Source organism: Macaca thibetana, chromosome 12, assembly GCF_024542745.1.
Source record: "Macaca thibetana thibetana isolate TM-01 chromosome 12, ASM2454274v1, whole genome shotgun sequence".
NCBI lineage: Eukaryota > Metazoa > Chordata > Mammalia > Primates > Cercopithecidae > Macaca > Macaca thibetana.
In genome coordinates, this window is record NC_065589.1 from 17,626,653 (window position 1) to 17,653,117 (window position 26,465).

The 26,465-nt window shown below is 40.8% G+C and overlaps 1 protein-coding gene across 6 annotated transcripts in view; it reads left to right on the forward strand.

Moving 5' to 3' along the window:
• Positions 1-26,465, forward strand: part of DOCK10 (dedicator of cytokinesis 10) — a 1,376,581-nt gene that overhangs the window by 1,132,275 nt on the left and 217,841 nt on the right. For 2 of the 6 annotated variants that reach the window (XM_050752143.1, XM_050752139.1), the window contains exon 1: positions 16,412-19,001. The exons of 1 other annotated variant lie outside the window; for it this stretch is intronic. In XM_050752143.1, coding sequence (XP_050608100.1) covers positions 18,840-19,001 — 162 coding nt within the window. In that variant the 5' untranslated portion in view covers positions 16,412-18,839. Of the gene's footprint in view, positions 1-16,410; positions 19,002-26,465 lie in introns of those variants that run through there. 3 more of the 6 variants (XM_050752137.1, XM_050752138.1, XM_050752144.1) reach the window with 2 other exon arrangements.

Genomic DNA, 26,465 nt, shown 5'->3' on the forward strand with positions numbered 1-26,465 from the left:
GCGTAAGCCACCACGCTCAGCTAATATTTGTATTTTTAGTACAGACGAGGTTTCACCAGTCCAGGCTGGTCTCAAACTCCTGACCCCAAGTGATTCTCCTGTCTCGGGCTCCCAAAGTGCTGGGATTACAGGCATGAGCCACCCAGCCTGATTTTCTTTCTAGTAGTAACCTGTGACCTGTTTTGGGCAACCTTTCTCTGAGGGAAAGACACGGAAGCATGGCTGGCTCGTGGAGTCACTACTCTCAATCCCTTTTTCTTGCCCTACTGTTGGCATAGACACCTTGGAGACATTGTGAACGTGTTGAAATTTTCCAGGCCTTCTCACAAGATTGGCACCAATTGCTTTCGATGAACTGTGGACAGGAAATGCTCAAAACAATACAATTGTTTCTTCCTTTGCTAGAGAACTCAACTTTCAGTCTTCCACACGTGGAAAGCACGATTCCATGAATGACTGTAATAAATAGAATATGTGTTTATAGACACTAAGAGCTCCCCAGTGGTTCTTTCCTTCTAGTTTTAGAATCTGGCCACATAGATCATGATAAACTGCAGCAATAAGACTGAAATCAGTTTTCCATCATGTGTAAAGCCAGTAATTGCATGTGTGTGTGTGTGTCTGTGTGTGTGTGCGTTTGTGTGTGTGACTTGAGTGATCCCAATGCTACTTTATAAATGGTAGAACATAGCCTTTGTGGCTTCAGAAGACTCATCATGAATCTTCCCTGGGCCAGCTGTATTTTTGCATAGAAGGTGTATAAAGTTGAAATTCACATCTTCCCTTTGGATATACTGTACTTTTCTAACTGAAGGTCATTTGCCAGTTCAGCAGTTCCTGCTTCAGTGCCTTGTGACTTCAGGCAGGATGCTGTCTGAAGAATGATCAGAGAGATACTGTTGCACCACACATAATAAAGCGTTCAATCCATAGCTGAGCTTTTCCAAGCACTTGGCATGCAATAAAATACATGTTTACTGTTGCATACTGTCAGATTGCAACTCTCAGGTTGGAGACCTTGGAAACTCTGCTTCTTTGGACTTAATTTTTCTTATCTGCAATTATGGGCATTAAACCAGACAATGTTCATTTTAGACTAAAGAATCTACAAAAAAAAAAAAAAAACCACCATTATAGTGTTTATGTATATTTTCCCAAGAGGGAATCATATTATTTCTGAGATTTACACCAAAATATAAGCTCCCAGAGGATAGGACTCTTTGTGTCTCTGTATTCACTGTTTTATCCCCAGGGCCTGGGATATTGTCTAGAAGAGACTAGCAGTCAGTAAATTTTCATTAAATAGAGAAAGTAAGGAAAGAGGGGAGAGAGGGAGGGAGGCAGGAAGGGAGGAAGGGAAGAAAGCTAGCATATTAATATCTCATTAAGTTGAGTTTCACTCACTGGAATAACAGTGCTAAAGCAACTCTGAAGAAGATGTTTGCAAGAAGTTTAATACTATGAATAAGGTAGGGCATGATGGCCAAGTCAGGAGGATCTCTTGAAGCCAGGAGTGCAGCCTGGGCAACATAGCGAGACCCTTACTAAAAATAAGAGGGAGAGAGAGAGAGACAAAGAAAAACAATACTATAAATGATTTTTTTTAGGCAAAATCTTACTCTGTAACCCAGGCTGAAGTGCAGTGGTGCCATCTCAGCTTACTGCAACCTCTGCCTCCCAGGTTCAAGAGATTCTCCTGCCTCAACCTACTGAGTAGCTGGGACTACAAGTGTGTACCATCACACCCGGCTAACTTTTGTATTTTTAGTAGAGTCGAGGTTTCACCATGTTGGCCAGGCTGGTCTCAAACTCCTGATCTCAAGTGATCCACCTGCCTCGGCCTCTCAAAGTGCTGGGATTACAGATGTGAGCCACCACACCTGGCTATAAATGAAATTTTAAGAGCAACACTTTCATAAGAGAAAACAACACTTCTAAGAATTTCAGCCATCCTTTTCCCATATAAAAATCACATGCAGAGAGCTGACTTGTGACCTTTTGATGGAGGGAGTTGGGTATAGTCAGTGCTTGTTGTCAATCCCCCTGGGATAAGTGTGAATGGGAAAAGAAGGAGGGAAGGAAGAGGGTGCTTAGATTATGTTTTCCAGGTGTTTGCCAGTGAGGGAAGGTGAAAGAGTGCTGTAGCCAAAGAAATCTTAGGGTTAAAGAAGGTTTTATATGTGTGTGTTGTGGGGGGGGGTTATTTTATAAATAGCAGAAGCTTTTATGCTGCTAAGGGGAAGGATCCAGGAGAGGGGAGAAGAATGATTGATGGAGCAAGACCCTGGAAGAGATGAGAGTACAGAGATTGGTCCAGAGACAGGAAACCTTCCCTTGCATCTGACACCAAGGAGAATGTAAGGAGGACGTAAGTAAATATTTAAAAAGAGCAAGAAGAATACGAATAACACCAAGATGTTGAGCCAAGAAAACCCAGATGCTCCTGAATCATTTTGGTACTGTTCCTTTGCTTCTTGTTCATTCATTTTTACGCAGCTGCTAATCCTGACTCACAGAAAAGCAGCAATAGAGGCAAAATATTAAGAAAATATATTAAAAACTTACACTTGGCATATTTCTAATTGAGAATCCAAAATAGATCGCCACTTTCCAGTTCATCTTCATCTCACTCTTAGAATCCCAGGGTACCATTAGATTGAAAGTAATGAGAACTATAACCAGGAGGGTTGCACTAGAAATCAAAATATGGGCGCGTGTTCCTGAGTCACTGAGAGCTCTGAGGGTACAGAACATCACAGCTTTTGGAATCTACATGAGGGAAAACAAACAAGAGCCAGCTGGAGCGACACATATTTGTTTGCCAGAATGTTGTTTGTATCTCCATGCCTACACGCCCACACCCTGCTTGGTCTTCTGGTAGCCCCCTGGGTTCTTTGCTCTCTTCGAGCCACCAGTCTTCCCTCTGGGAATCTGCCTTCAGGTCTAAAATCTTCTCTGTGGCTTTGAACCATATTGCATGTCTGGTAGTGACTCTCTTTCTGAATTCTATCCTGGTGCTTTCAGGCCTGTTAGTACATAGCCCTGGACTTCAATCTCGTGCTCACCATTCCTGCCTTACACACTGGGTGTTGCATATACTCCCACACGGACTGCTCTCTGACTCTTCTCCTCCTGCCCTCCATCAGCAGGTACATTCGAGCTGTGCTTGTTGCAGGTTGCACATGGATGGCAGTGAAGAGGAGGGCAGCAAAGATCACCCCAGTGTCTCAGGGAAAATGATGCAGCTGGTAAAAACAATAGGACAGCTGGACGCAGTGGCTCTCACCTGTAATCCCAGCACTTTGGGAGGCCAAGGCGGGTGGATCACCTGAGGTCAGGAGTTCAAGACAAGCCTGGCCAACATGGGGAAACCCCGTCTCCACTAAAAATACAAAAGTCAGCCGGGCATGGTGGCGGGCACCTGTAATTCCAGCTACTTGGGAGGCTGAGGCAGGAGAATCACGTGAACCCGGGAGGCAGAGGTTGCAGCGAGCCAAAATTATGTCATTGCACTCCAGCCTGAGCAACAGAGTGAGACTCCTTCTCAGAAAAAAAAAAAAAAAATATGAAAGAAAGAAAGAGAGAGAGAGAGAGAGAGAGAGAGAGAGAAAGAAAGAAAGAAAGAAAGAAAGAAAGAAAGAAAGAAAGAAAGAAAGAAAGAAAGAAAGAAAGAAAGAAAGAAAGAAAGAAAGAAAGAAAGAAAGAAAGAAAGAGAAAGAGAGAGAAGGAAGAAAGGGACAAGACAAGACAAATCCCAAAGGCAATGTTGAATTTGATGGAGAGCAGATTATGAAGACAGAAACATGGAAATAAGCATATGGGGGTTACAGTAGATTTTGAAGTTAGAGGTGAGAATTTGGAGATGCCAAATGTAGGGCAAAGATCTTGTGAGGTTACACGAATACTAAGGTGGAACTGTCTTGTCCTTTCCTTCTCCTGCCTCTAATCAGAAGTCAGTGTGGCTAGTGAAGCTGCTGATCCAATTCCTATTCCTCACTCCAGCTTCTCTGCAAGACAGCAGCCAGACTCTAATCTGTTCTGCCTGTTGCATCCCTATGTGTGCTAGATATTTGTCTCAATACCACCCCTGATGTCTGGGGCCTGCATCTCCTTTCACCCTGAAATTTAATCTCCCAACCTGCATGCAGAGTCAAGTTCGAAAGCTGCTCAGTGCTGCTTGTTACCGTGTCATTCAGATAGGACCTTTTCACTATAAAGCTCTGGTCATGTTGCTGATACTTATTGACATTATTATGCCAAACACCTGGCTAAGTGATTTCACATGGATTTTCTTACTTGATTTTCGCAGTAGCCATAAGGGTTAGAAGGCAATAACAAGGTGGCTATGCATTCCATTCTGTCTGTGAATAGTCCCTATGTATGCATAGTTATTAATAGCACCCTCTCTCACTTTCAAAGGGTTCTAGTTTGGATGGTCAATTATATGGGCATCCGAACTGTCATTACACTTACTCTCCTCAGTTTACAGATGAAATGCAGAGAAGGTAAGTCCCTTCTCCATTGTCACACAGCTGATAAATAGCTGAGCCAGGACTTGAACACAAGTGATCTAACTCCATTGTGATTGAATTCATGTCTACAAGTCCCCTTGAAGTTTGGATGGATACCTGGCCTTTTAGGATTTGTTTCTTCTACTAATTCAGTTGTGACATTTTGTGTCATACCAGGTAGCTTATCCTCTTGCACCCCCAGCCGACTTCTAGTGACCACCAGGCCCCACTGTGCCTGATTAGAAGCAGCAGATATAGGGTGAACTTTTATCACACAGTGTGAAGAGGAGGAGAGAAACAAAGTGCCTGCTTGAGTGGGTAGGAGACTTGAGCGAGACTTTTATTGCATAAGCAATGGTTAGGCCAAGTAATGGCCTAGCCATTTATTTTGGACAACTTACTAGTCGACTCAAATTACCCCATAGTCAGTTCCAAGGAAGTAAATAACATCTATCATGTAACTGGCTAAAATGCTTAGAACAAAAATGCCATGTAGAAGTTTACCTAAAAAACCTGGATTTTTGCAAAAATTGGAGTTTGAATATCCATAGTGTCCTTTTTACATTAAAACAAGTTCTTGGTCAAGAGTGTGAGCAATACACATTAAAAATTCTTCAAGCTGATATAACACCTTTTTCTCAAATAAAACTAAAAAGTTAAAAATGCAGCAATCACTTTCCACATCCTGAAAACAAGGGAATGTACCGAGATTTGCACAATTAACCATACTTTTTTAAAAGCATTCTCTCCAGCAATTGATGACGTATCTTCTTGGCTCATTTGGACTGGGTGGCTCTCCATGGTTCTGTCTTGTGAGGAGGGAGTAGAAGCAAGTCCCTGTGGACACCTACGCTATACAACATCCCTTCAATGCTAGAATAGTAAAAGTTACATTAAAATATCGAGATTCTTCAAGACCCAGAAACAACTACAAGAGGCCCTCCTGTGTATTACTGGCATGAAATAGATAATAGGTGTTCAATAAGTGTTTGTTGAATTATATGTGTTGACATTAGATGATTTGCTAAAGATGCTTCTTATACATATAATTTGTGTGTGGCAGTGGGGAGTCTACAGTGAGACTGTCTTCAAGGTAGACTCCAACAATCTCTACCTCTTGATACTCAAGCCCTGTGTAGTTCCTTCCCACTCTGAATGGGACTAACTTATAGACCAATAGGATATTGTAGAAATAATAGTGTGTAACTTAGACTGGTCATAAACTTCAAACTCCAGGAACTTAGACTGGTCATTGTGGCTTCTTCCTTATCCTCTTGATCCCTGGCTCTAGAAGAAGCCAGCTGCCATGTCATGAGGACACCCAAGCAACCCTGTGGAGAAACCCACCTGCTGAGGAAGTCAGGTCTGTCACCTTCCCCTCCTGACTTGCCAGCCATGTGTGTGAACTGTGGGAGGGCACCTGCAGCCTTCAGATGACCGTGGGCCCAGGCAGCATCTTGTCTGCAACCTCAGAAAACACCTCGAGCCAGAACTACACATCTATGCCACTCCTGAATTCCTGACACACAGAAACTGTGAGATAATACATGTTTATTGTTGTTTAAAGCCATTAAGTTTTGGAGTACTGTGTTATTCAACAATAGATAACAAACACAGATTTTATGCATTGTGTGTGTGAGTGTGTGTGTATAAAAATTTGCCTTGAACTAGAAAAAGAGCTACATAAAGTGAGTAGAAGAATGACATAGTATATACCCTGAAACAGACCAGTTGGATGAAGATCTTGGCTGCCGACACTGGGTGTGTACCAGTGACCTCTTCCCAAGGAGCTCCCAACATATGTTAGCAATGATAATTAAGTGTCAGGCCATACTAAGATAGAAGCTACTAGAAAGAAGCAATCTTTGTTGTGACAATATTTTAGTGAGTACTGCATCTCACATATTCAATGCCTGTAAGAGAAAACAGAAGTAGAGACTTTCTCGTTGACAGGGTCTGCCACTTTTTGGAGAGGGTAATAGTAGCTGCCACTTGCTGACCTTGTAGTACTACTTCCTGGCACCATGCTAAACCTTTTATCCATATTATCTCACTTAATTCTCACAGCAGTCTTCTGAGGGAAGTGTGAAGGTTGAGAGGAGTTAAGTAACTTGCTGAAGATTACCAAACTAGTGAGAGACAGAACTGACTTTCAAATCCAGGCTGACTTTTTCTAGAATCTTCCTTAACCAGTATGTATACTACCTCTGATGTCACGTTAAACTTGATTTTGAAGCTTTATATCACCATTAGCTTCTATAGAGGTGGCCATAACATAAGTTGGTAGGCTACTCTTTTTAAAAATCTTATATATTAAATGAATTACAAAGCGATGTAATATGTCACCATTTTTATTTATAGACATGTAGTGATAGGCTGTGTTTTAGAACCCAAAGCATCTTCATGGGATATGCCTTCTCTTCCTCTCAGTATTGGGTGGGGACAAGACCTTTATCAAGACTGCCTAAGATAATTTGTATTCCCTTCAGAAATGTAATAGGATCCTATCCTAACCACACATATTCCTAAAGACCCAAGAGTACATGCAGTTGACTAGGTTTAAGGGTTTTTCAAGGTAGAAACACTAACAGCATGGACGCTGGGCTCCTACCCTCACATAACCCAGCAGTCCTGGAGCCAACCTCCATTGGAACTGCAGCTTTGCCCTCTGTCAGCTTGGCCACATTGGGTAGGGGACAGAGTGGGCTTGGGGATGGAGGATGGGGGATGCCTTCTACAGCCAGAATTCAGTTGCACTTGAAAATAAAACAGGATAACAATACTTTGCCTAAAAGATGAACATGAATATCCTGCATCCTGTCTTGCATTCTTCTCATCTGAAATGCTGGGAGCCCAGTGATTTCTCCCACTTTAGGAGGTTCTCTGTTCTCTCATGACTAAGGCACAGTTGACTCACTTCGTGAGCTGCTGTGGACTGTGGATGCTCCCAGGTGGAGCCCATAACCAGAACAGCTTTTCTTTTCACTGGGTTTTCCCAGTGTCTCAGGTGCTGTGTCAAGTGCTCCATTTGGATTATCTCATTTACTCCTCCTTATCCTATAAGAATCTAATACAATACATGACTATCATTCCCATTTCTCCACTGCAGAAACAAAGAACAGAAGATCATTTGCCAAAAAGTCACAAATCCAGGAAATGGTAACTTCAGGTCTGTTGGACAGCAAAAATATCTTCCAAAGAAAGACCATGTGAGTCTTTTTAGTATTCCTTCCATCAACCTGCACCACAGGGCAATGCTGTCTACATATTACAGCTAACTGGCGTGACTGTTCTGGGCTTGGTAGGACCTCCTTCCACTGCCTGATTTCCAGTTCTTTCCTCTCACACCTCACTTTTCAGTGCTCCTACCTCTTTTATGACACTGTTAGTGGTGTTTACTATAGCCTTCAAAAAAAATATATCATTAGGGGAATGTGGTATATCCCAGCAACAACTCCTGTCTTCACCTCTACCTTAAAGTCCACACATTGGTCATTGGTGTTCTATCTGAATCTTTTTGTTAGATAAAGCTACAGAATCCTACACCTAGGAGAACTCATGTCATCTATTCTAACCCTCTAATTTTATGGACAAGCAAACTTAGATCCAGAGAAAAAGGTGACAAGACTTGTCTGCAGTCCTAATTAGTGTTAGAGCCCAAAGCCAATCCCCTGCTTTCCCCACTTTTTCACACAAGAAGGAAGGCTGCACATGTCCTCTTGGGAACTGCAGTGGCTTCAATTGTCAGTAGCACAAACTGGAGATAATAGGAACAAAAACTTTAAGAATCCACATCCTGCAGTTTAGGTTGTAAAGAGAGGCTAAGCATTAGCTTATCAAGTTAATCTTCTGAATATTGCCTACTTCTCCTATTCCTGCTGGACTTAAACTTTGGTTTGTCCCTGTTTCCTTTCAAAACCCTGGAGCTGGGTGCTTTTGCACCAACCCTAAAATGATACGTTGGGCGTCTCCCCTGAGTCCTGGCAAACAATGTAAAATTGAGCTCAGGCTATCTTTTTATCTTTAAAATTGATTTGGAAAGAACATTGTAAACGACTTTAAAGAGTGCCATTTTCATGTTTGGAAAGCAATTCGTGATTATTGTAAACTAGATTTAACTTGGAATGTTTAAGACGTGGGTGGTTAATTCCTGCCACAATTCAAAGGGGGAAAAATGAACACAGAAAATAAAATAGAACAAGTACAGAGAGTACAGTTAATAGCTCATTTATCCCATGTCATCCAAAAATATTTTTCACATAACTAACTCTTGAAGATAACATAATTTGCCCAATTTGATCACTTAACTTTTAAAAATTAAAAGCAGTTGCTGGTGGAAGTTTGATCTAGAATGTGTCACAGATTTCTCCCTCCTGAACCCAAGGCCACTTGGACATAATTTGTTTTTTCCTGATGCATTAGTGTCCTTGTTGTGAATATATTCCAGTAACAACTCCTCCTATATTCACCCCCACCATAAAGTCCAAACATCAGTCATTGATGCATCAGTCACTTCCCTAATGCATCAATTTCATCCATTGTACTGGGGTAGAACACCATAATTTATATCCACCGTTCTAGCGTTTACCTCCCCAAACATGGATTAGTCCCAGATACTGTGGATATTGATTTTTTTTCTTTTCCATTTTCTCACATTGTCTGTCATCTGTCCCTTCCTTTGGTGGGTGGCTCATACCTTTAAGTTAGCCTGACTCAGCCATGAGTTGGTGAAGAGAAGTCAAGGAAACTTCCTGTCCCACCTCTCTCTTGTCCTTGCCACTTCATTCCAGTGCCAAGGCTCTCTCTTCTGTTTGAGTTACCGTTTCCACATGGCTTTATTGACTTTGAGCCTTGATTTGCAGGACTGTTATCTACCCTCTTTGGTACTAACTCGGAATAGCAATGATAATAACACAAATAGTTGTAATAATGATAATGGTGAAAGAATGATATCATGTACTATTTATGCCAGTGTTTTGTACCATGTGCCTTTGTTACAACAGTTATGTAGAAGGGTTCTTCTTACTCTTATTAGCCAATGGAGAAAATAAGGCTCAGAGAATTCATGTTCCAAGACAACAAAACTAGGATTCAAACACAGGCAGATCTCTTCAACTCCAAAACTCATGCTTATTACTGTGAATCACTTTCTAGGCCGCATTATTTCACCCTCATTCCTTCCCTATGTATGTGGCCTCAGCTCCATCAGATGGCTGAGTCTTTGGTGAGCTGGCTTTGTAGCTGGGCCCACCACAACCCCTTGAAGAATCTTTCATCCCACCTGCCTTCAGCAGGGACATCCTTCCAGTAGACATTGGCTGGACCAGGGCAGGTCAGAATGATATTGCTTCTGGTCAAAAGTCACTGTAAGCTTAGTTCAGCAAGCTCTTTAGAATCCTGCATAAGGTAATGGTGTTAACCATGAGGATATAAAGACCTCTTCACTAAGCCACTCCCATTAGCTTCACAGAATAAATCTCATGACATCCTTTTCTGGCTCTGGAGAAGTTGTTTCTGTCCCTTTTCAGTACTTGACTATGATCAGCATAGTTGATGTTGCAAAAGTAGTGACCTTAGGGTAAGTAAGGTATTATTATATTATTTTAAATTTGTTTACTCATGAAAAATAACAGGGAAGGGGATTTAGAACTTGTGTCACATTACCATGGGAGCTAACTTCAAAGCGCAGAGGAGACATATGCAACACCCATTCCCCTATCACTCAGAGAAGACCGTGTGTCCCTGGGAAAAGAAGAGTGAAGAGATTAAAAAACAAACAAACAAACAAAAAAACCTACTTACTGGGGAAGTGGGGAGAAAACAAGCAGTGTTTAAAAGTCATTAGATTTTCTCTTTTCCAGTAATAATTAGAATTTGTTGAATTTGTACCGTGTGTTTGATACTGGGCCCAGCACTTTATGTGGATATTAGATCCTCATTAATATTCATTCATTGAACAGATGAGGAAAGTGAGGCTTAAAATTTTTGCTCAAAGTCACAAAGTTAATAAAAGCTCAACAGGGATTTACATTTTGGCAAACAGCTTCCTGATGCCTAAGTGCCGCACTATACTACCTTTTATTAAGAATAAGAAAGGTTTAGTATGAGCTGAGGAGAGTTCAATCAAACATAGATGCCTGAGAAAGGTAAGTTATTAACGGAACATTTAAATTACCTATGCACTCTGCAGGAAGCTGATTTAGAGGGCAATGAAAGATAATTTTCTGATGCATCTAAATGTACCCACAAAAGAATAATCTGCTTTTCAGCTGCACCAATGCCAAAGGTAGAAAAATGAAGTTAAAGGAAAGCTTGGCAGCAGCACCTGATTTTTAAAGCAAAAGAACAGTGTGCTTTTTTCCAAAGTGATTAATTGTACAACTCAATAAATGTCAGCACATGGGAAAGATGCCTGCAAAGAGGAGACCACTATAATTAAGTGAAAATGAAGAGAGAGAAACCGAAAGAAAAGGTCTCTACAAATCACAGTTGCAGGGGGATCAAAAGAGGTCACGGGTTATTATCATAATAAACTTAAGTCCCAGTTCCCTGATTAGAGGTAGCAGTAGGAGGGGCAGAGATGCAAGTTGAGAAAGGGTAACTGGGACCTAGGAAGAATTACTTCATCGGGTTGTGTTTTCCACTTTTCAGCTAAGAAGACACTGATTAACTCCCTCCTAGCCATTTAATTGAGTTCAGACCTGGCGGAGGGGCTTACCCATCTGGAAACAGACACAGAAAAAGATTCTCACTAATCTTGCCCTGGAAAATGACCAAATCCCATGACCTGGTTTTACTGACTGGGGGCAAAATTCCCTACCACTTTCAATCTAAGGGGTTCTCCTCCTTTGGGTCACTTTTGTTTAGGAACAATTGCTGAACTTCTGGAAAATTTAGTCCAACATGATTAAGAGCTTGATGATGATGATGATGAAGATGATAATGATGACAATGATGGTGTGATTTTTATTATCTATTAATTCATTCATTCCACTAATCATTTCTGAGCTGTCATGGAAAGGCAGTGCTATAGCTTAAATCAGCAGATGGAAGTTTCCTACCCTCTGCCTTAGTCCCAATGTTTCTTCCTATCGCATGACTCCACAGAGAATATTTGTGGTAGAGAAGGAAGATGAAACAAAGATTGCGAGGCAGTTGAGCTCCCACCAACTTGATGGTCACCCCTAGATCCTCACACTAGCCCAGGAAGGAAAGTGGCTGGTTCCATCTGCAGCAGTGATATGTTTGAGCTGTCATCCAACTCTCCAGGGTCAGCCTCCAGTGGATTCAAGAGTGAGTGGCAGGTCTTCCAGCAACCAAGTCCACGCTCACAGAGTGTCCTGGGATGATGGCTCATTTTCCTCTTTCTAATGGGACCCAAAGTAGCCTCTTTTCTGGTGGCATTTTGGTGTTAACCAATATTTTGTGTCATGTAGGGGGAAGCAAGGAATGATAAAGGGAGCCCATTATATTTCTGTATTCTAAATATATGCTTTGACAGCCAATTTAGGCAGTTAAGTCACTGCTGCCAGTGAACACTTCACACAGTAAACAAGGCACCTTAAAAAAATTCATTTATCAAATTCATTACATTTAAGAGTGGTTTCAATTCCCATCAAAATACAATTTAAATCATCACCTTAAAACAATCTGCTCAATTGTTAGCTGGTTTGTGAAACTGTCATCCAAGAAAAAGTCATAGACTTTGCTGTGAGGGACAGACCAGCTCTCAAAGGGAATTTTCCAGGGTTGCCTCACTACCCCCTGCTACATGCCAGTTCTAATTCTGGTTCTGTCACTTACTAGCTGTGATTCTCTGAGGGAATCACTTAATTTCTCTGTGCCTCAGTTTCCTCAACAGTAAAACAGGGATGATCACAGCACTGCCTCATAGAGGGAGGTGTAAATGTATCCTGATGTATAAATATTCAGTAGCACTATGCCTGGCACATGGCGAGTGCCATAAGGGCTTGCTTTCTTAGAGGTATCATCATCATGATTATTATTCATTGAGCATGTACTCCAAGGTGGGTGCTGGATATATAGCAAACAAGGTAAGCACAATCCTATGTCTTACAGAGAGGGAAGACATAATTTAAAAATTAAATCAATCAGGATGTAATTATAGCTGGTGTGTTAGAAAGGAAACCCACAGGGTACAGTGATAAGGACTGAGGTTCAGGGCTGTGAAGCAAGGCCTGTTAGGGGAGGCTTTTCCAGGGCAGTATCACCTTTAAGCTGATCCTGGAAGCTGAGAGGGAGGAGACAAAGCCTCTGTTATCACCCTAGCAGAGGCAGCATCACGCTTGTTCACTGAATAATTATGGGCCAGGCTCGATGTTGGTCTTTGCAGTTACTCTTTTCCCACCAATATCCTGAAAGTGTAAAGGATGATCTCCATTTTAGAGCAGATGCTATTGAGGCTTAGAGAGGTTAGGTGACTCGTATGAGTCAGGCTGACTCTGAAGCTCACTGTGAGCTTTTCTACTGTGCTCTGCTGGCCACCTCTTCCACCAGGTCATTTGGACAAGCAACAAATTAGACTTGAACCGGGATGCTTAGTCCATATTGACTGTAGGCTCTGTCAGTCTCACCATAAATTAACCCAAACTAAGAGAGATCTCCTTAATTTGGGGAGCTAGAGTACTCTGCCTTCTGGCCCTGGGATCGGGGAGAGGAGGAACATTTGAATCCTCTCCTTCACTTGGTCAGACTGACCTGTGGACAAGCTGTTATGTTGACTGGTGCACCAACTGCAGTCTTCATTTCAGGATATATAAGCCAGTCTAGCAGGCCTACTAGATACACACCCCATCCCCACTGGCCAAAGTCAAAATAGTGAGGGGTTCTACTGAGGTGCTGACACCTATGCTAGGTATTCTGGAAGTATTTGCACTTCTTGGGATATTTGGTGACAAGTGCTCTAGTGTTTTGTCTGTGCTGAGAACAGGGTCCAAGGGCAGTTATCGAGTTACTTTCTCACATCCAGCCTCTACTTTCTAGAGCTTGGACCCCCTTTTGGGCTCTGTTGTGAGCAATGGCTGCCATCTGCTGTATCCTCTTTCTGTGCCTGTAAATTGTTCCTAAATACTTCATTTTTAGTTATTAATCAATGTGATCAAATTCACTTTTTATCCTTCAGAGATGCTCAAAAATTCTCATTTGCTGAAAAAGTTTCCCACCTTTTCTCATTTTGTAGTAATCAATATGTTGCCTTTATACTGCTTTGTTGTCATTTCACTTGGATTTGGGGAAAGAGGTAGCTAAAAAAAATGTACTCTGCACACCACGTTGAGCTACAAGTCAGGGCCTCCAGACTCCAAATGTGGAAACCATGTTCTGCTGGCCAGAGGGCAGGCAGGTGCAGCAAAAAGATACTTCAAAAGTGACTCTTGAACATTTGTGTTTTGGAAGCAGGGAGGAAGGTGGGGGTTAATTCAACCTGGGGGAAATAAGAACCTTTCTCTGAGGAGGTGATGATTCCCTTGAGGTTTCACTGTTAGAATATGGTTTTCCCAAGCAAGGTCCTTGTATTGGTCTGCTAGGGTACTAGGGCTGCTGTAGCAAAACACCACAGACTAGGTGGTTTAAACAACAGAAACTCATCTTCTCACAGCTCTAGAGGCTGGAAGTTGAAGATCAAGGTGCCCTTAGGGTTGTTTCCTGGTGAAGACTCTCTTCCTATCTTGCAAACAGCACCTTCTCACTGTGGCTTCATATGGCCTTTCCCTTGTACACACATGAAAAGAGAGAGAGAGAGAGATATCTGGTGTTTCTTCCTCGTCTTAAAAGGACATTAGTTCTAGAGGATGAAGGCCCCACCCTTATGACCTCATGAAACCTTATTACTTTCTTAGAAGCTCTATCTCAAAACAGAGTCACACTGGGGCTTAGTGTTCCAAAATATGAATTTTGGGGGGACATAATTCTACCCTTAAACTCTTAGCCTTTCCATAAATTTATCTTTATAAATAAGTTCTGATCATGACCTTATGAGGGTCTTGAAATAGACCCACCAGAAACTTGCAGTGTGTGAAGAAATGAAACCAAGCTGTATAGCATCAGGGATATCCAAAAAGTCCTTGAGGCTGATTTTGTCAGGCTTCATTTCTCAATTTTTTATTTCTCAAATATTTTATCTAAGCTCATCTTTGTTTTTACAAGACAAGCATGTGTTATTAGCAGTAGGTTTCTGTGTATTTGATGCTTTATAGAGGATAGCAGAAAACCTCTCCCCATCCAAGGTCAGCATTATGTGTCAGAAGGCTCAGATGCACCAGACCTTTTGGGGAGGAGAAGAATATAGGCTTCATCTCCATCATGCCAGAGCACAGTCCAATTTGACACAGTCAAAATAGAGGCAGGTATTTTGCAATAGATTATAGATTTAGACACACGGCTCTTACATTATTTAACAAAGCTGGGAAGGTCCAACACTTTCAATGGACATTATTTATTTAAATTAAATATGTATTTCCTTGCCTATTGTAAAAAGGTCTTTGGACATATTATCCCAGTGGTGGAGATATCTACATGTACAGCCAAATGATTCTTAGGCCAAAAGATTTTAGAAAAGTGCTCTGAAAACTAAATTCATTAGTCAAGATTTGTCGAAGAAGGATGGATAGTCTGCAGCTGGGTAGGTGGACCCCTGAGGCAGAGTCCAGAACCCTCCTAGGATTCAGTACGATTTTGCTGGCTTTTGCTTGCCCCTTCATTCGTTTTTTTCTTTTTTTCCTTTTTTCTCCTTAGCCTCCTTTTATTCTCTTGAAATGCCTTACTTTTTCTTCCTATATGTCTTTCTCCCTGGTCAATAAGATGTTAAAAACATCTCTCTCTGTCCTTCCTTCCATTTGCTATGTGCATTAAGGCTACTATAATCTACACAACACGGCTATCTCTGCTTTGAAACAAGAATATTTACATCAATTTAAGATTTCATAAGTGCTGAATTTTTATATATATATAAAATAACATATAATAATATATAATTAATCACCCAGGATGAAATTTAGCTTCCAGCACTTCTTTGGAAAATTTAACGTTACGAATTGTTAGTGACATTATTTCCTAATCCAAGACAATTACTTAAAAAATCTTGTTTCTAGCATTTCAGGTTTAATAAACATCTTATTGAATCATGAAATAAGACCCCACTAGGGAAAGAAGGCAGACGAGAGAGTGAAGAAGAATCTCCAAAGGTCATTTATTAGTCAGGCCATGCACATTTGATGTTTGGAGGCCAAATTAATGATTCATCATATTAATAGTTCAAATAAAAATAGCAGACACCTGCTGAAGAGTTTATACCTAATCTTAAAATATTTCCTGTGTATCAAAAATTAGCCAGGTGTGGTGGTGCACGCCTGTAGTCTTTGCCACTCAGGAGGCTGAGGCACGAGAATCACTTGAACCTGGGAGGCAGAGGTTGCAGTGAGCCGAGATCCTACCACTGCACTCCAGCCTGGGCGACAGAGCATGACTCTATCTCAAAAAAAAAAAAAAAAAGGGCGGGGGGGAGGCCTGTGTGTCAACATGCCTGCTAAATATGATGGAAACATGGACGTGTCTCTGGGTAGATTTCTGTGTCTCCCCCAACCCAACCCCATCTCCAGCTCAATTTACTATGTAAAACATAGAGCTCAGAACCCAACCCCTTTCTTGCAACTTTGCTGCATGTTTGGAATCTTTCATGAGAAAATGTTGGAGAACATACTCAACTCTTTTTTTTTTTTTTTTTTTTTTGAGACGGAGTCTCACTGTCGCCCAGGCTGGAGTGCAGTGGCCGGATCTCAGCTCACTGCAAGCTCCGCCTCCTGGGTTCACGCCATTCTCCTGCCTCAGCCTCCCGAGTAGCTGGGATTACAGGCGCCCGCCACCTTGCCCGGCTAGTTTTTTGTATTTTTTTTTTAGTAGAGACGGGGTTTCACCGTGTTAGCCAGGATGGTCTTGATCTCCTGACCTCGTGATCCGCCCATCTCGGCCTCCCAAAGTGCTGGGATTACAGGCTTGAGCCACCGCGCCCGGCCTCAACTCTTCTTCCCTGAGTTTCATCTTTGTATTTCTTGTCCACTGGATAATGCTTGTGTGTATTGAATTCCAAAGTAACCAGTCCTTGGACGTTCCTTTAGCTTGATAACAGAGGCTAACAGAGAGGAGACAGAGCAAGAGAGAGAGAATATTGAGAGTCTGTCAGCAGCCGGTCAGTAATAGGGGTGAATTCCTCAGGCAGAGGGGATCGATGCAGGCGGGACTGTAATAGCTAGAAAGCATCTCATTTGTCTCCCTAAAGACTTTGGCATCTGCCAAAACATCTGATTCCAAAAGCCACCCCGGAGGTCAGCCAGATTTAGAGAGAGATGGTTAGAGAGGAGTTTAGGATGTGAAGTCCATCATGCCTGCCAAGCCCACGGTGGAGAGCGGAGGGATCTGTCTTCTCTCTCCAGTTTCTGACTGGGGCTGGTGGACTATTTAAGCGTTTCCAGCTAGCCGCTTGCTGCCTGCGAGCTACGCAGCCATGAGCAGATGATGAGAACCTACGGAAACGATTGGAGAGAGAGACGTCCTGGGGGGATGGGAGTAAGTGGGTGGGGGTGGGCACTGCCATACAGAGAGCCCAGAGGAACTGTCCTATTTGAGAAGACACATTCACAAACATAGAAGCCCACTCTGCACTTTGTCTCTAGTGGACACCATTAGATATAGATCTTCAATACACACAAGCCAGACAGGCTAAATCGTAGCCTCTCTTCAGTAAATGCCCTAGTTGTTTAGAGGAAAAATGGTTTAGATTAGCACCCGGGCAGTCTGACAGAGGTCCAGAGGGAGTAGGGGACTTGCCAGCATCATTAGCATTTTTTTCTTCTTTTTCCAGCAGCACTAAAATATATTTGCTCAAAACAGAGGGAGATGAAAAACTACTGGCAGCCAGTAACTTCTTAAAAGAAAAGAAAAAGAAGCATGTTTTACTTCTCTGGGGCGAAATACCAATTAAAACGATGCTGTGTTGTGACAGATTGCTGAGCAATTAATGCGTATTTGAGCATCACGCTAGATGCTTCCGCGAAAGCAACAACCTTACTGAGGCTGGGGCAGCCACACGTTATAGCAAAACAATCCTTCCTCAAACTTCCTGCAGCACCCTTCACGCCAAGGAGCCCAGAAACCACAGAAAACATTTTTTTTCTTTGAATCTCCAAGAGTTACACTGGAAGAATTAGCTTGGCAGAAAGATCCCGACATTGAATTCTATTGGGGATTTCATACTTTCCTCATTTGTAAGCAAAATCCATTTTCCATGAGATATTTTTAGTGCAAGCAGCCCCTGTTGCCCTATTCTCTTTCACTATACCATTAGATGTTGAGGCCATTCCAGAAAGGACACGTGATTTCTAAGCATCTCTCTTTGGTTCTTTCCTAAGTGACTAGTCTCGCAGGAGTCAGGGAATACTAGACTCTTAACTACCAAAGACCTTAAAGTCCTTCCCAGAGCCTTGAATTCTTATTGATAGGATGTTAAAATGCTTTACAGCTGCTTTTTCTAAGAGGTCAGCTTGGCGGAGCTTGCTGAGTGACCTCAGTAAAACAGATATTTTCAGCCCTGCAAGCCGCCTATGTAAATATAAAAATGTATTAGGCTGCAGAACTGCATGTGTGGGAACAGAACAACCATACTATTGAAAGGAAATCACAGGGGAACACTGGTGTCTCTCACGCGGGGCTGGTTAATGCGTGCATGCTTTTGTTAAATCATCTTGATCTAGTGAACTCTATGTTTCAGATAAGCCAATTTCATTTCTGGAATTTATGAGCCATGAAAAGTAAAACCTCAATCAGTGAGATATCCAGCGAAATTTCCTTCAGGAAGTGTTTATGTTTATAAAAAAACAATCATTTTCACTCTTGACATGATGCTCATTTGCCTCTGGAAAAATTGTCAGTGTAAAGTCAGGTTTTCAGTTGTATGATCTGAAAAAGTAATTCATTTGTGTGTCTGACTGGGAAAGATACATTGATTCAGACCTCTGAAAGGAGAATCGAAGAGCTTCATTGTAATGAACAGGAAACATGCTCTCGACGTGAATTGAGAAATACTCTCTGAGCGCAGTGCTCTAATATTCCTGAGTGTGTTCAGTTTCCGTGGATCAAATCTTTCCCATCTCTGCATCCAAGCTATTTGGCCATGATCAGATGATCAGAGCTCAAGGAAGTGATTGGAGAGTGAGCCGGCTGCAGCTGCAGTGTAGGCTGTTTTCAGGGACAAGGAGCCACTGTTTTGCAAACATAGCATCAACATAGAAGTTATTTTGTAGGCTCCAGGATGCAGCGATGGGCTGCACTGCCAGCATTGTTCTGCTTCAAGCTTTTCGTTCTGTGGTCCAGAGGAGCTGTCCACACATTTGTAGACGACGCCAAGAGGAACCATCCCACGAAATTTTGCCTCTGGAAAGTGACGATGAAATGAATAGACCCAGAACCCTCATCATAATGGTATGATATCCGTGGTAAAGCAGCCTCAGTGGATTGAACTGTTATTATAGAGAGGTTACAGTTTAGGGGTGTTGGTGTTCAGCGTTAAAGACATGTGTGACCTAGAGTTTACTACTCTGAAGTACTATTTGGGGAAAATCTTTCAAAACTATTTCTATCATCCAAAGAGCGTATTTTCTTCTTGTTGTATGTCATGAAACTGCAGCTTCTCGGTCTACTAGAAATTCTCTTCTGCCTCATGTTTTGCATGTTGTTATTTAACTTTTGTGCAGAAAATAAGAGAAAAATTTGGAGTTTGGTTTAAGTGAGTGGATTTTATTTTATAACTATAATTTGAAAGAAGAGCCCAAAATGGGCATTTTTTTAAATCACATGTAACCACTGAAGTTGTATAGATGCTCATAGTTGGATCTTTAACTTCAGGATATTTGGGGCTTTTCTTTCTGATTCTGCAAAGGAAATGCCTTTCCAGAATGCTTAACTTAGGCACAATATTAGAATAAAGAATTAAGAATTTTGTAGAATGCATAGTGATTTCATTAGAAAGCTGTTTCTTGCCGCTTGTCAAATTACACTTTTGTCTGTGCTTTAATTATAGTAAACAATGTTGTTCCTTTTTTGTGCATCTGTTTGATCAGCAAGAATAAATTTGAGGATACAGTTCTTTCTTTCTTTAAGTTTAAAAAGAGATCTGCTTAGTCACTGAAATTAGAATAGGTAGTATGGTAAAGTCTCCAAAATTGAGGAGACATTGAAGTCTAGGTGGCTTCAGCATAATCGACTTTTTTCTCTTATATTTCAATGTTGAGATATCAAGGATGTAGTAAATAATGAATGAAAAATACCTGTTACTCTAAAAGTTCTTAAATGAAAGTCATTTGGCTTGGGCTATGCCTCTGAGTGACAGAATACTAAACTATAACATTGTTTGCCTACTTCTTCAACAAATATTTTATTTTCAAAAAGCAATATTGTTCTTGAACTAGGGGGCTGTGATTATTTCTGAAAGGAAACACTAAATAGGAATAGTTTCATGTTTATTATTCCCATAAGTTTTCACAAATTAAATTTTAAAGGATTTGAAATAGTTCAATTGTCAAAGAAATCTTTGTTTTCCAAGTTTAACTCTTGTTAATAACATTAACACATTCTATAACTATTTGCAGTGCTCATGCTATACCAGTAAGTCTTATTTTTCTAATTTTGTTAGTCTATAAAATTTTGCAGCTAGAAATTTGCAAAAAAAAAAAAACCTCAAAATAACTGAGAAATTTTAAAAAGCTATTTGCTAGTCATAATATTTTTCCAAGGATCCTTTTGATTCATATAATACCTTTATGACATTAAATAAGGTGATGAAGAATATACTAATGAGGAAACTAAAGGCTCAGAAAGGTTGAATATCTTAACATCACACAGCTGCTAAATGCCAGTTCCCCGAGTCACACTTAAAGCAATGATTCCAAAAGCCAGTGTATTTTCCAGTCTGTTCACACTTCGAAGGAAATCATGATAAAACAGATAAACTGAATTTATGTAAGAAGTCTGATGGAAATCTGGAACTACTCTGAGTAAAACGTGCTCATACAAAGTCATTGTGCATCTTGAAAATTTCTTCTGGGCCACTCCAAAATTCACCCCCTCACTAATTATTTATTGCCAGCCCACGATGGTCCAAGCACTGGTTCAGGCACTTGGAATCCGCCAATGAACAAACCCATCCAAAGTCCCTACCCTAAGTTGCAAAGTTTGAAGGTGATAGAACATTTTGCCAGTCTTGTTGTTATGGAAATGCTATACTACAATTGTGATGTTTAGTCTACAAACTTTAGCCAATGAAAATATTTTCTGTTTTCCAAGATGGTGATTTGAAAATTTTAGTGTATTTCAAAATCACCTAGGAGTTTTCATTCACGCAAATCCTTGAGCTCTTGACCCCAAAGACTCTATATGAGCAGATGTGGAGTGGAGCTCAGGAATCTGCTCTTGTAGCAAGCACTCCCAGTTGATTCTGACGAAGGAGTACTTTGGATGACACTCTGAGAAACATGGCTCTGGAAGATGATAATCTAAACTGTCCACCCCTTCTCCTCCTCCAGTGTGGTGTTCTTATATTGGCTAATCGTCTTCTCGCTCTGGCTCTAAGCTTCTGAACAAACTTTTTTCTTTTTTACTCACTTTCCCACTGCCCATTAGTCACCAAGTTTTATATATTGATTTTTTTTTTTTTTTTTTGGTAAGATCACAGACTCTGGAGCCAGAGCGCCTAGGTTGGAATCCTGACTTCATCACTTACCAGCTGTGTGACCTTGGGCATGCTGTTTAACATCTGTGTCTCTTTTCCTCCACTGTGAAATGAGGATAGCAATTTTGTCAAATTAGAGCAGTTGTATGGGTTTCATAAAGTAAGTGTTAAGTGCTTAGAACAGTGCCTGGATGTCATGGTAAGATGTTCGATAGGGATGTGATCAGGGACATCCTAACTGAAAAGTGACATTTGAGGAAAGACCCTAAGGAGGCAAAGGAATGATCCATGCCACTTTCAGCAGGGAAATGCCTAACGCAGAAGGACCCGCCAAGGCAAAAGGCCCTAATGTGAAAAGAAGCCTGGGGTGTTAGAAGAACAGCAAGGAGGCCAGCGTGTCCAGATGAGCCAAGAAGAGGGTCGTAGAAGGCAAGGTCAGGGAGGCAACGCGGTCAGATCATGTCAGACACACAGCTGTCAGGAAGGCCTAGGCTTTTTCCAAGTGAGAAAGAAAGCCGCTGGAAGAGGCAGGCACAGAGGTTAAGAGCCTGGGTCACGCAGCCAGAATGTCAGGGTTTGAGTGGTATCTCTGCCACTCACTAGCTGTGTGATCTTGATGAATGACTTGTCCTCCTTGTGTCTTTGTGTCTTCATTGATAAAATGTAAAAAGTAACAGTACCCACCAGTGTAAGGTTATAGTAAGAATTCAGTATGTTCATAGGTGCAAATTGCTTAAAACAGTGACTGGTGAATAGTGAGTGTTATGTTAACTATAACCCCACTAACTGGGAGGCCCTGAAGCAATGAAGTAACAGGATCTCTGGCCATAGAGGGTCAAAGGTCAAAGCAGGGAGACCATTAATTAGGAAGCGGTTGCAATGATCCCAGCCAAAGACCTGGATGGTAGTTGCTGAGGCTGTGAAAAGTAGTCAGATTCTGGATAGATTTCAAAAGTAGAATGAATAGAGTTGAATATAAAGTGTGGAAAAGGAAAAGGTGTCAGAGTTGACTGTGCTTATATTGGCCTGAATGTCCAGAAGAACCAAGCTGCCATTCAGAGAGAGAAAAACACAGGAGTGGAAGGTTTAGAGAGAGAATCTAAGCTCACCCTAAGGATGCTGAGTTTGAAATACCTGTTAGGTCTATATACGGAGATGTCAAGTAGGAAGTTGCATATATGTCTGGAGTTTCAAGGAACTATATAAAGATGAGTAAAGCCTAGCCCAGTGTAAACATCAATAAATGATTGATAAATGGGATCTTTGTCTCTTCTAATCTCCTATAATATTTATAGTGTATAAATCCATTTGAAAGTTAATCATGCATTGCCTTCTAACACATCTCAGCCTATTTAATTGAATGTATAATTGTTTATTTACTTGCTGATCACATATTTTTCTTATCTCACTGGTAGACAGGAAATTTCATCTACCAGAGCAATCACTTCCTAATTAATGGTCTCCTTGCTTTGACCTTGACCCTCAAAGGCAGAAAGTAAGTGTACTTTTTTTTTTTTCCTCCAAGATGGAGTCTTGCTCTGTCACCCAGGCTGGAGTGCAGTGGTGCAATCTCAGCTCACTGCAACTTCCGCTTCCCGGGTTCAAGCGATTCTTCTGCCTTAGCCTCCCAAGTAGTTTGGATTACAGGCACATGACACCACACCTGCTAATTTTTTGTATTTTTAATAGAGATGAGGTTTCACCACGTTAGCCAGGCTGGTCTTGAACTCCTGAACTCGTGATCCACTCGCCTCAGCCTCCCAAAGTGCTGGTATTACAGGCGTGAGCCACCCTGCCTAGCCTCTGAGCTTCCTTCTTGCTCCGTTAGTACCCAGCCCAAAGCCGTTTACAGACTCAAAGCTAAATAAGCGTCTGCTGATTATTTGATATTTTTAAGCAGCTGGCACTAATATGCAAAGTTCAGTTGATCAAGATGCCCACTTAACTCTTAATTGAAATGTCCAAGAGTAAGTTAAGGATGAAGAAAGTTGCCAAGATAAATACAAGGCTTTGAATACTGACACCCTTCACAAGCCTTTGGCATTCAAAACTTCACAGTGGAAAGTTGTATCAAAGAGTCTCATTCCTGTGGTCTAGGTTCCGAATCTATGTGCAGAGATAAGATTAGGGCTGGCATAATTGTAGTCTAGTTTATATAGTCCGAAATGGAGAGAAATTGCTAAACATCAAAATTAACTAATGTAGATTCTTATTTAAAAGAAACACATGAATCCTGACATCTGAGACCATTACAATGGCCTATTACGATGCAGTCAAGTTTAATGGGGGAAAAATGAAGAAATTCCTTTAAAGCTCTACTTTAATCTCTCAATTTTTTTTGGCGGGAGAATTAACAGAAACTTTCATGATTTTTTTTTTTTACTTCCTTTAGAGCATATTTTGTTAAAGGTCTCAGAAACTAATTCAATTTATGTAGATTTACTATTTTCTGGCTAATATCTGTTATTTCTTATGTCATTTACTCATCACCAACCCCAGAAGTTAGCTTCATGTTCAGTCTTTTTCTTCCCCACTCCCCCAAAAGAGAATGTTTTTCTGTTCACACTGTGGAGTTTAGAGGTGGCATAAGAGGAGAGAGAAAAGCAAGTGTTGGTCAGGCTACTAGTCTCACTTTGGTTATATGACCAATACCCACACACCAGATTCACAGGTCTGAACTCAAAAGTGAAAAAAACTTTAAAATCCATGAACATTCTGGGGTTTCTCTGAAATAGTAGAAACCATAAAATTTAAATTTAGGACTGCCAAAGATCTAGCATATACACCAAGCCAAATATGGCTTTGTCTTGAATTTTGGTCTAAGGCAGGAAATTAACAATAAATAGCCTAAATTTGCAGTGAGTTGGGAATCAAGGATGTGTGCACGTATATGGCAGACATTTCCGAGTAAGAGAATTGCAGTTACTGCTCCAAGACCTCCCTGACAAGTCCTCTGTTGGTGCCCTAGAATTTGCTAGATCCAGTACTCTGATTAACCATACAGTTTGTGGGTCAAAATCTGCCTGCAGCCATACAGTGCTTGAGCTAAGAATGATTTTCACAATTTTAAATTGTTACAAAACAAAACCAAAAAGAAGGAGGAAGGGTTGGTGGCATGGGGAAAAAGATACAGACACCATATATGGCCCACCAAGACTAAAGTATTCTGACCAGTTACAGAAAATGCTTACTGACCCCTGTCTGGTGAATGATGTGGCCTCAACCACAAAGGAACCTTTTTTTAAAAAAAAAAAAAAACTTTGGCCTCTACAGTGTATTTTCTGTTGCCCCCGACAAGATACAAAGGAACTTGGCTTTTTCCCTGGGTACCTGTTGTTCACCTGAGGGTCTGAGAACTGCTATGATTGAATAATAAACTCTGGATTTCAAGTCAGAGTCTCAAGTCTGTCACTTAATATTAATAAAAGCCCAGATGACCTAGACATGCTGACTCATTTCTCCTAGTTGGCTAAATGGGGACTATTATCTGTGCTGTCTGTTGGAAGCACCAGAATATCGACTTCTCCTTCTTCTTATTATTTTACTTTTAAGTTCTGGGATACATGTGCAGAACATGCAGGTTTGTTACATAGGCATACATGTGCCATGGTGGTTTACTGCACCTATCAAGCCGTCATCTAGGTTTTAAGCCCCACATGCATTAGGCACTTGTCCTAATACTCTCCCTCCCCTTTCCCCCCACCCCCCAACAGGCCCCAGTGTGTGATGTTCCCTTCTGTGTCCATGTGTTCTCATTGTTCATCTCCCACTTATGAGCAAGAACATGTGGTGTTTGGTTTTCTGTTCCTGTGACTTTTGTAGAATCACATTGTAAACTAATTCACATTATAAAGCGATGGAGTCTTGCAGGTCAGCAGGCTCACATAGCTTATGAGAAATCCACAGTGGCCACTGTGCTGGTGAGAATTCATTTTATCCATTGGGTAACTCACTCAGTAATGCAGGGAGGTGATTTACATTAGGATTTCACTGTATTTGTTCCACACCCCAAAAAAGGTGGTACAGTGAACAAGAGAGGCCAGTGAGGGTGTTATCAAGCTTCTACTTCATTTGCTTTTTGACCTTCAAAAAATCTCCACATTTGGGTCCCCCACTTGTAGGAGACAATAATTCTTCTTTCCTGCTCAAGTACTTTGAGAAGCTGGTATAAGGAAGCAAGTTAAATGAAGGAAATGAATTATTTATGAAAAAGTAATTCTGTATATTTGGAACATACGTTTGTTTAATTTGTGTCCTATGAGTACAATCAGGACCAGAGAGGGACATACTATGGAAACTACTCCAAAGGAAATAAGTTGACTCTCTTCTTAATATCCTAACCTAATAAAGTTTTATTATCAAAGAATGTTAACATGTTTTGCCTAGTTTCATCTTTTTGAGTGTATGTATGAAGAAGAAACAATTTCCAGACCTTCTAAATCCTGAGCTAATGTTCCGATTTCATTTCAGTGAGGTTGAATCTTGAATATACTAATATTATCAGATTCCCCTGGGAAAGAAAGCCTGTGTCATGGAGTATGAGTTTAAACGGTCTACCATAGATGGGTATAACATGGAGCTTTAAGGCACAGAGTATCTTTGCTAGTTATTTTCCCTTGTGAACTAATTTTGAGTTGAATCCCAAAGCCACAGAAAATGGACAAATGAATTGAACGGCTTCTCTCTGGGTAAAAGAATTAATTGAATGTAATGAGAGCCTTAGTAATTAGCAACATAAATCTTTGAGGCAAAGGCTTACTAAACTCAGATTACATCCTGTATCATCTTGTTCAGATAATCTTGCATCTTTTTAATTCTCCAAATTGTACCAAATTTAGAAATGATTAGAAGCAAAGAAAAAATACACAAAGTCTAAAAAGAAAAAACAAAACAGCTTAAAATCCAAAACCAACACAGTGATAAAGAAAAGCAGAAAATCGGATATGGGTATGGTGGTCGGGGGAGGTGATATGTAGAAACTTATATCAAAAACAAAGCAAATTCAACTATATGTAGATAGAGCTATAGATAAATACATATCATACACACATATATATACTTATGTATACATATTTTATATATATATGTGTGTGTGTGTGTTAATATAGAACATTATACCTTTAGTGGATGTAAGTGTTTTGGGGGAAATCATAGTGTGAAGATGAAAAACATCATATTACCAAGTAAAAACACATAGTTTTATGGCTAGAAAAAGTATA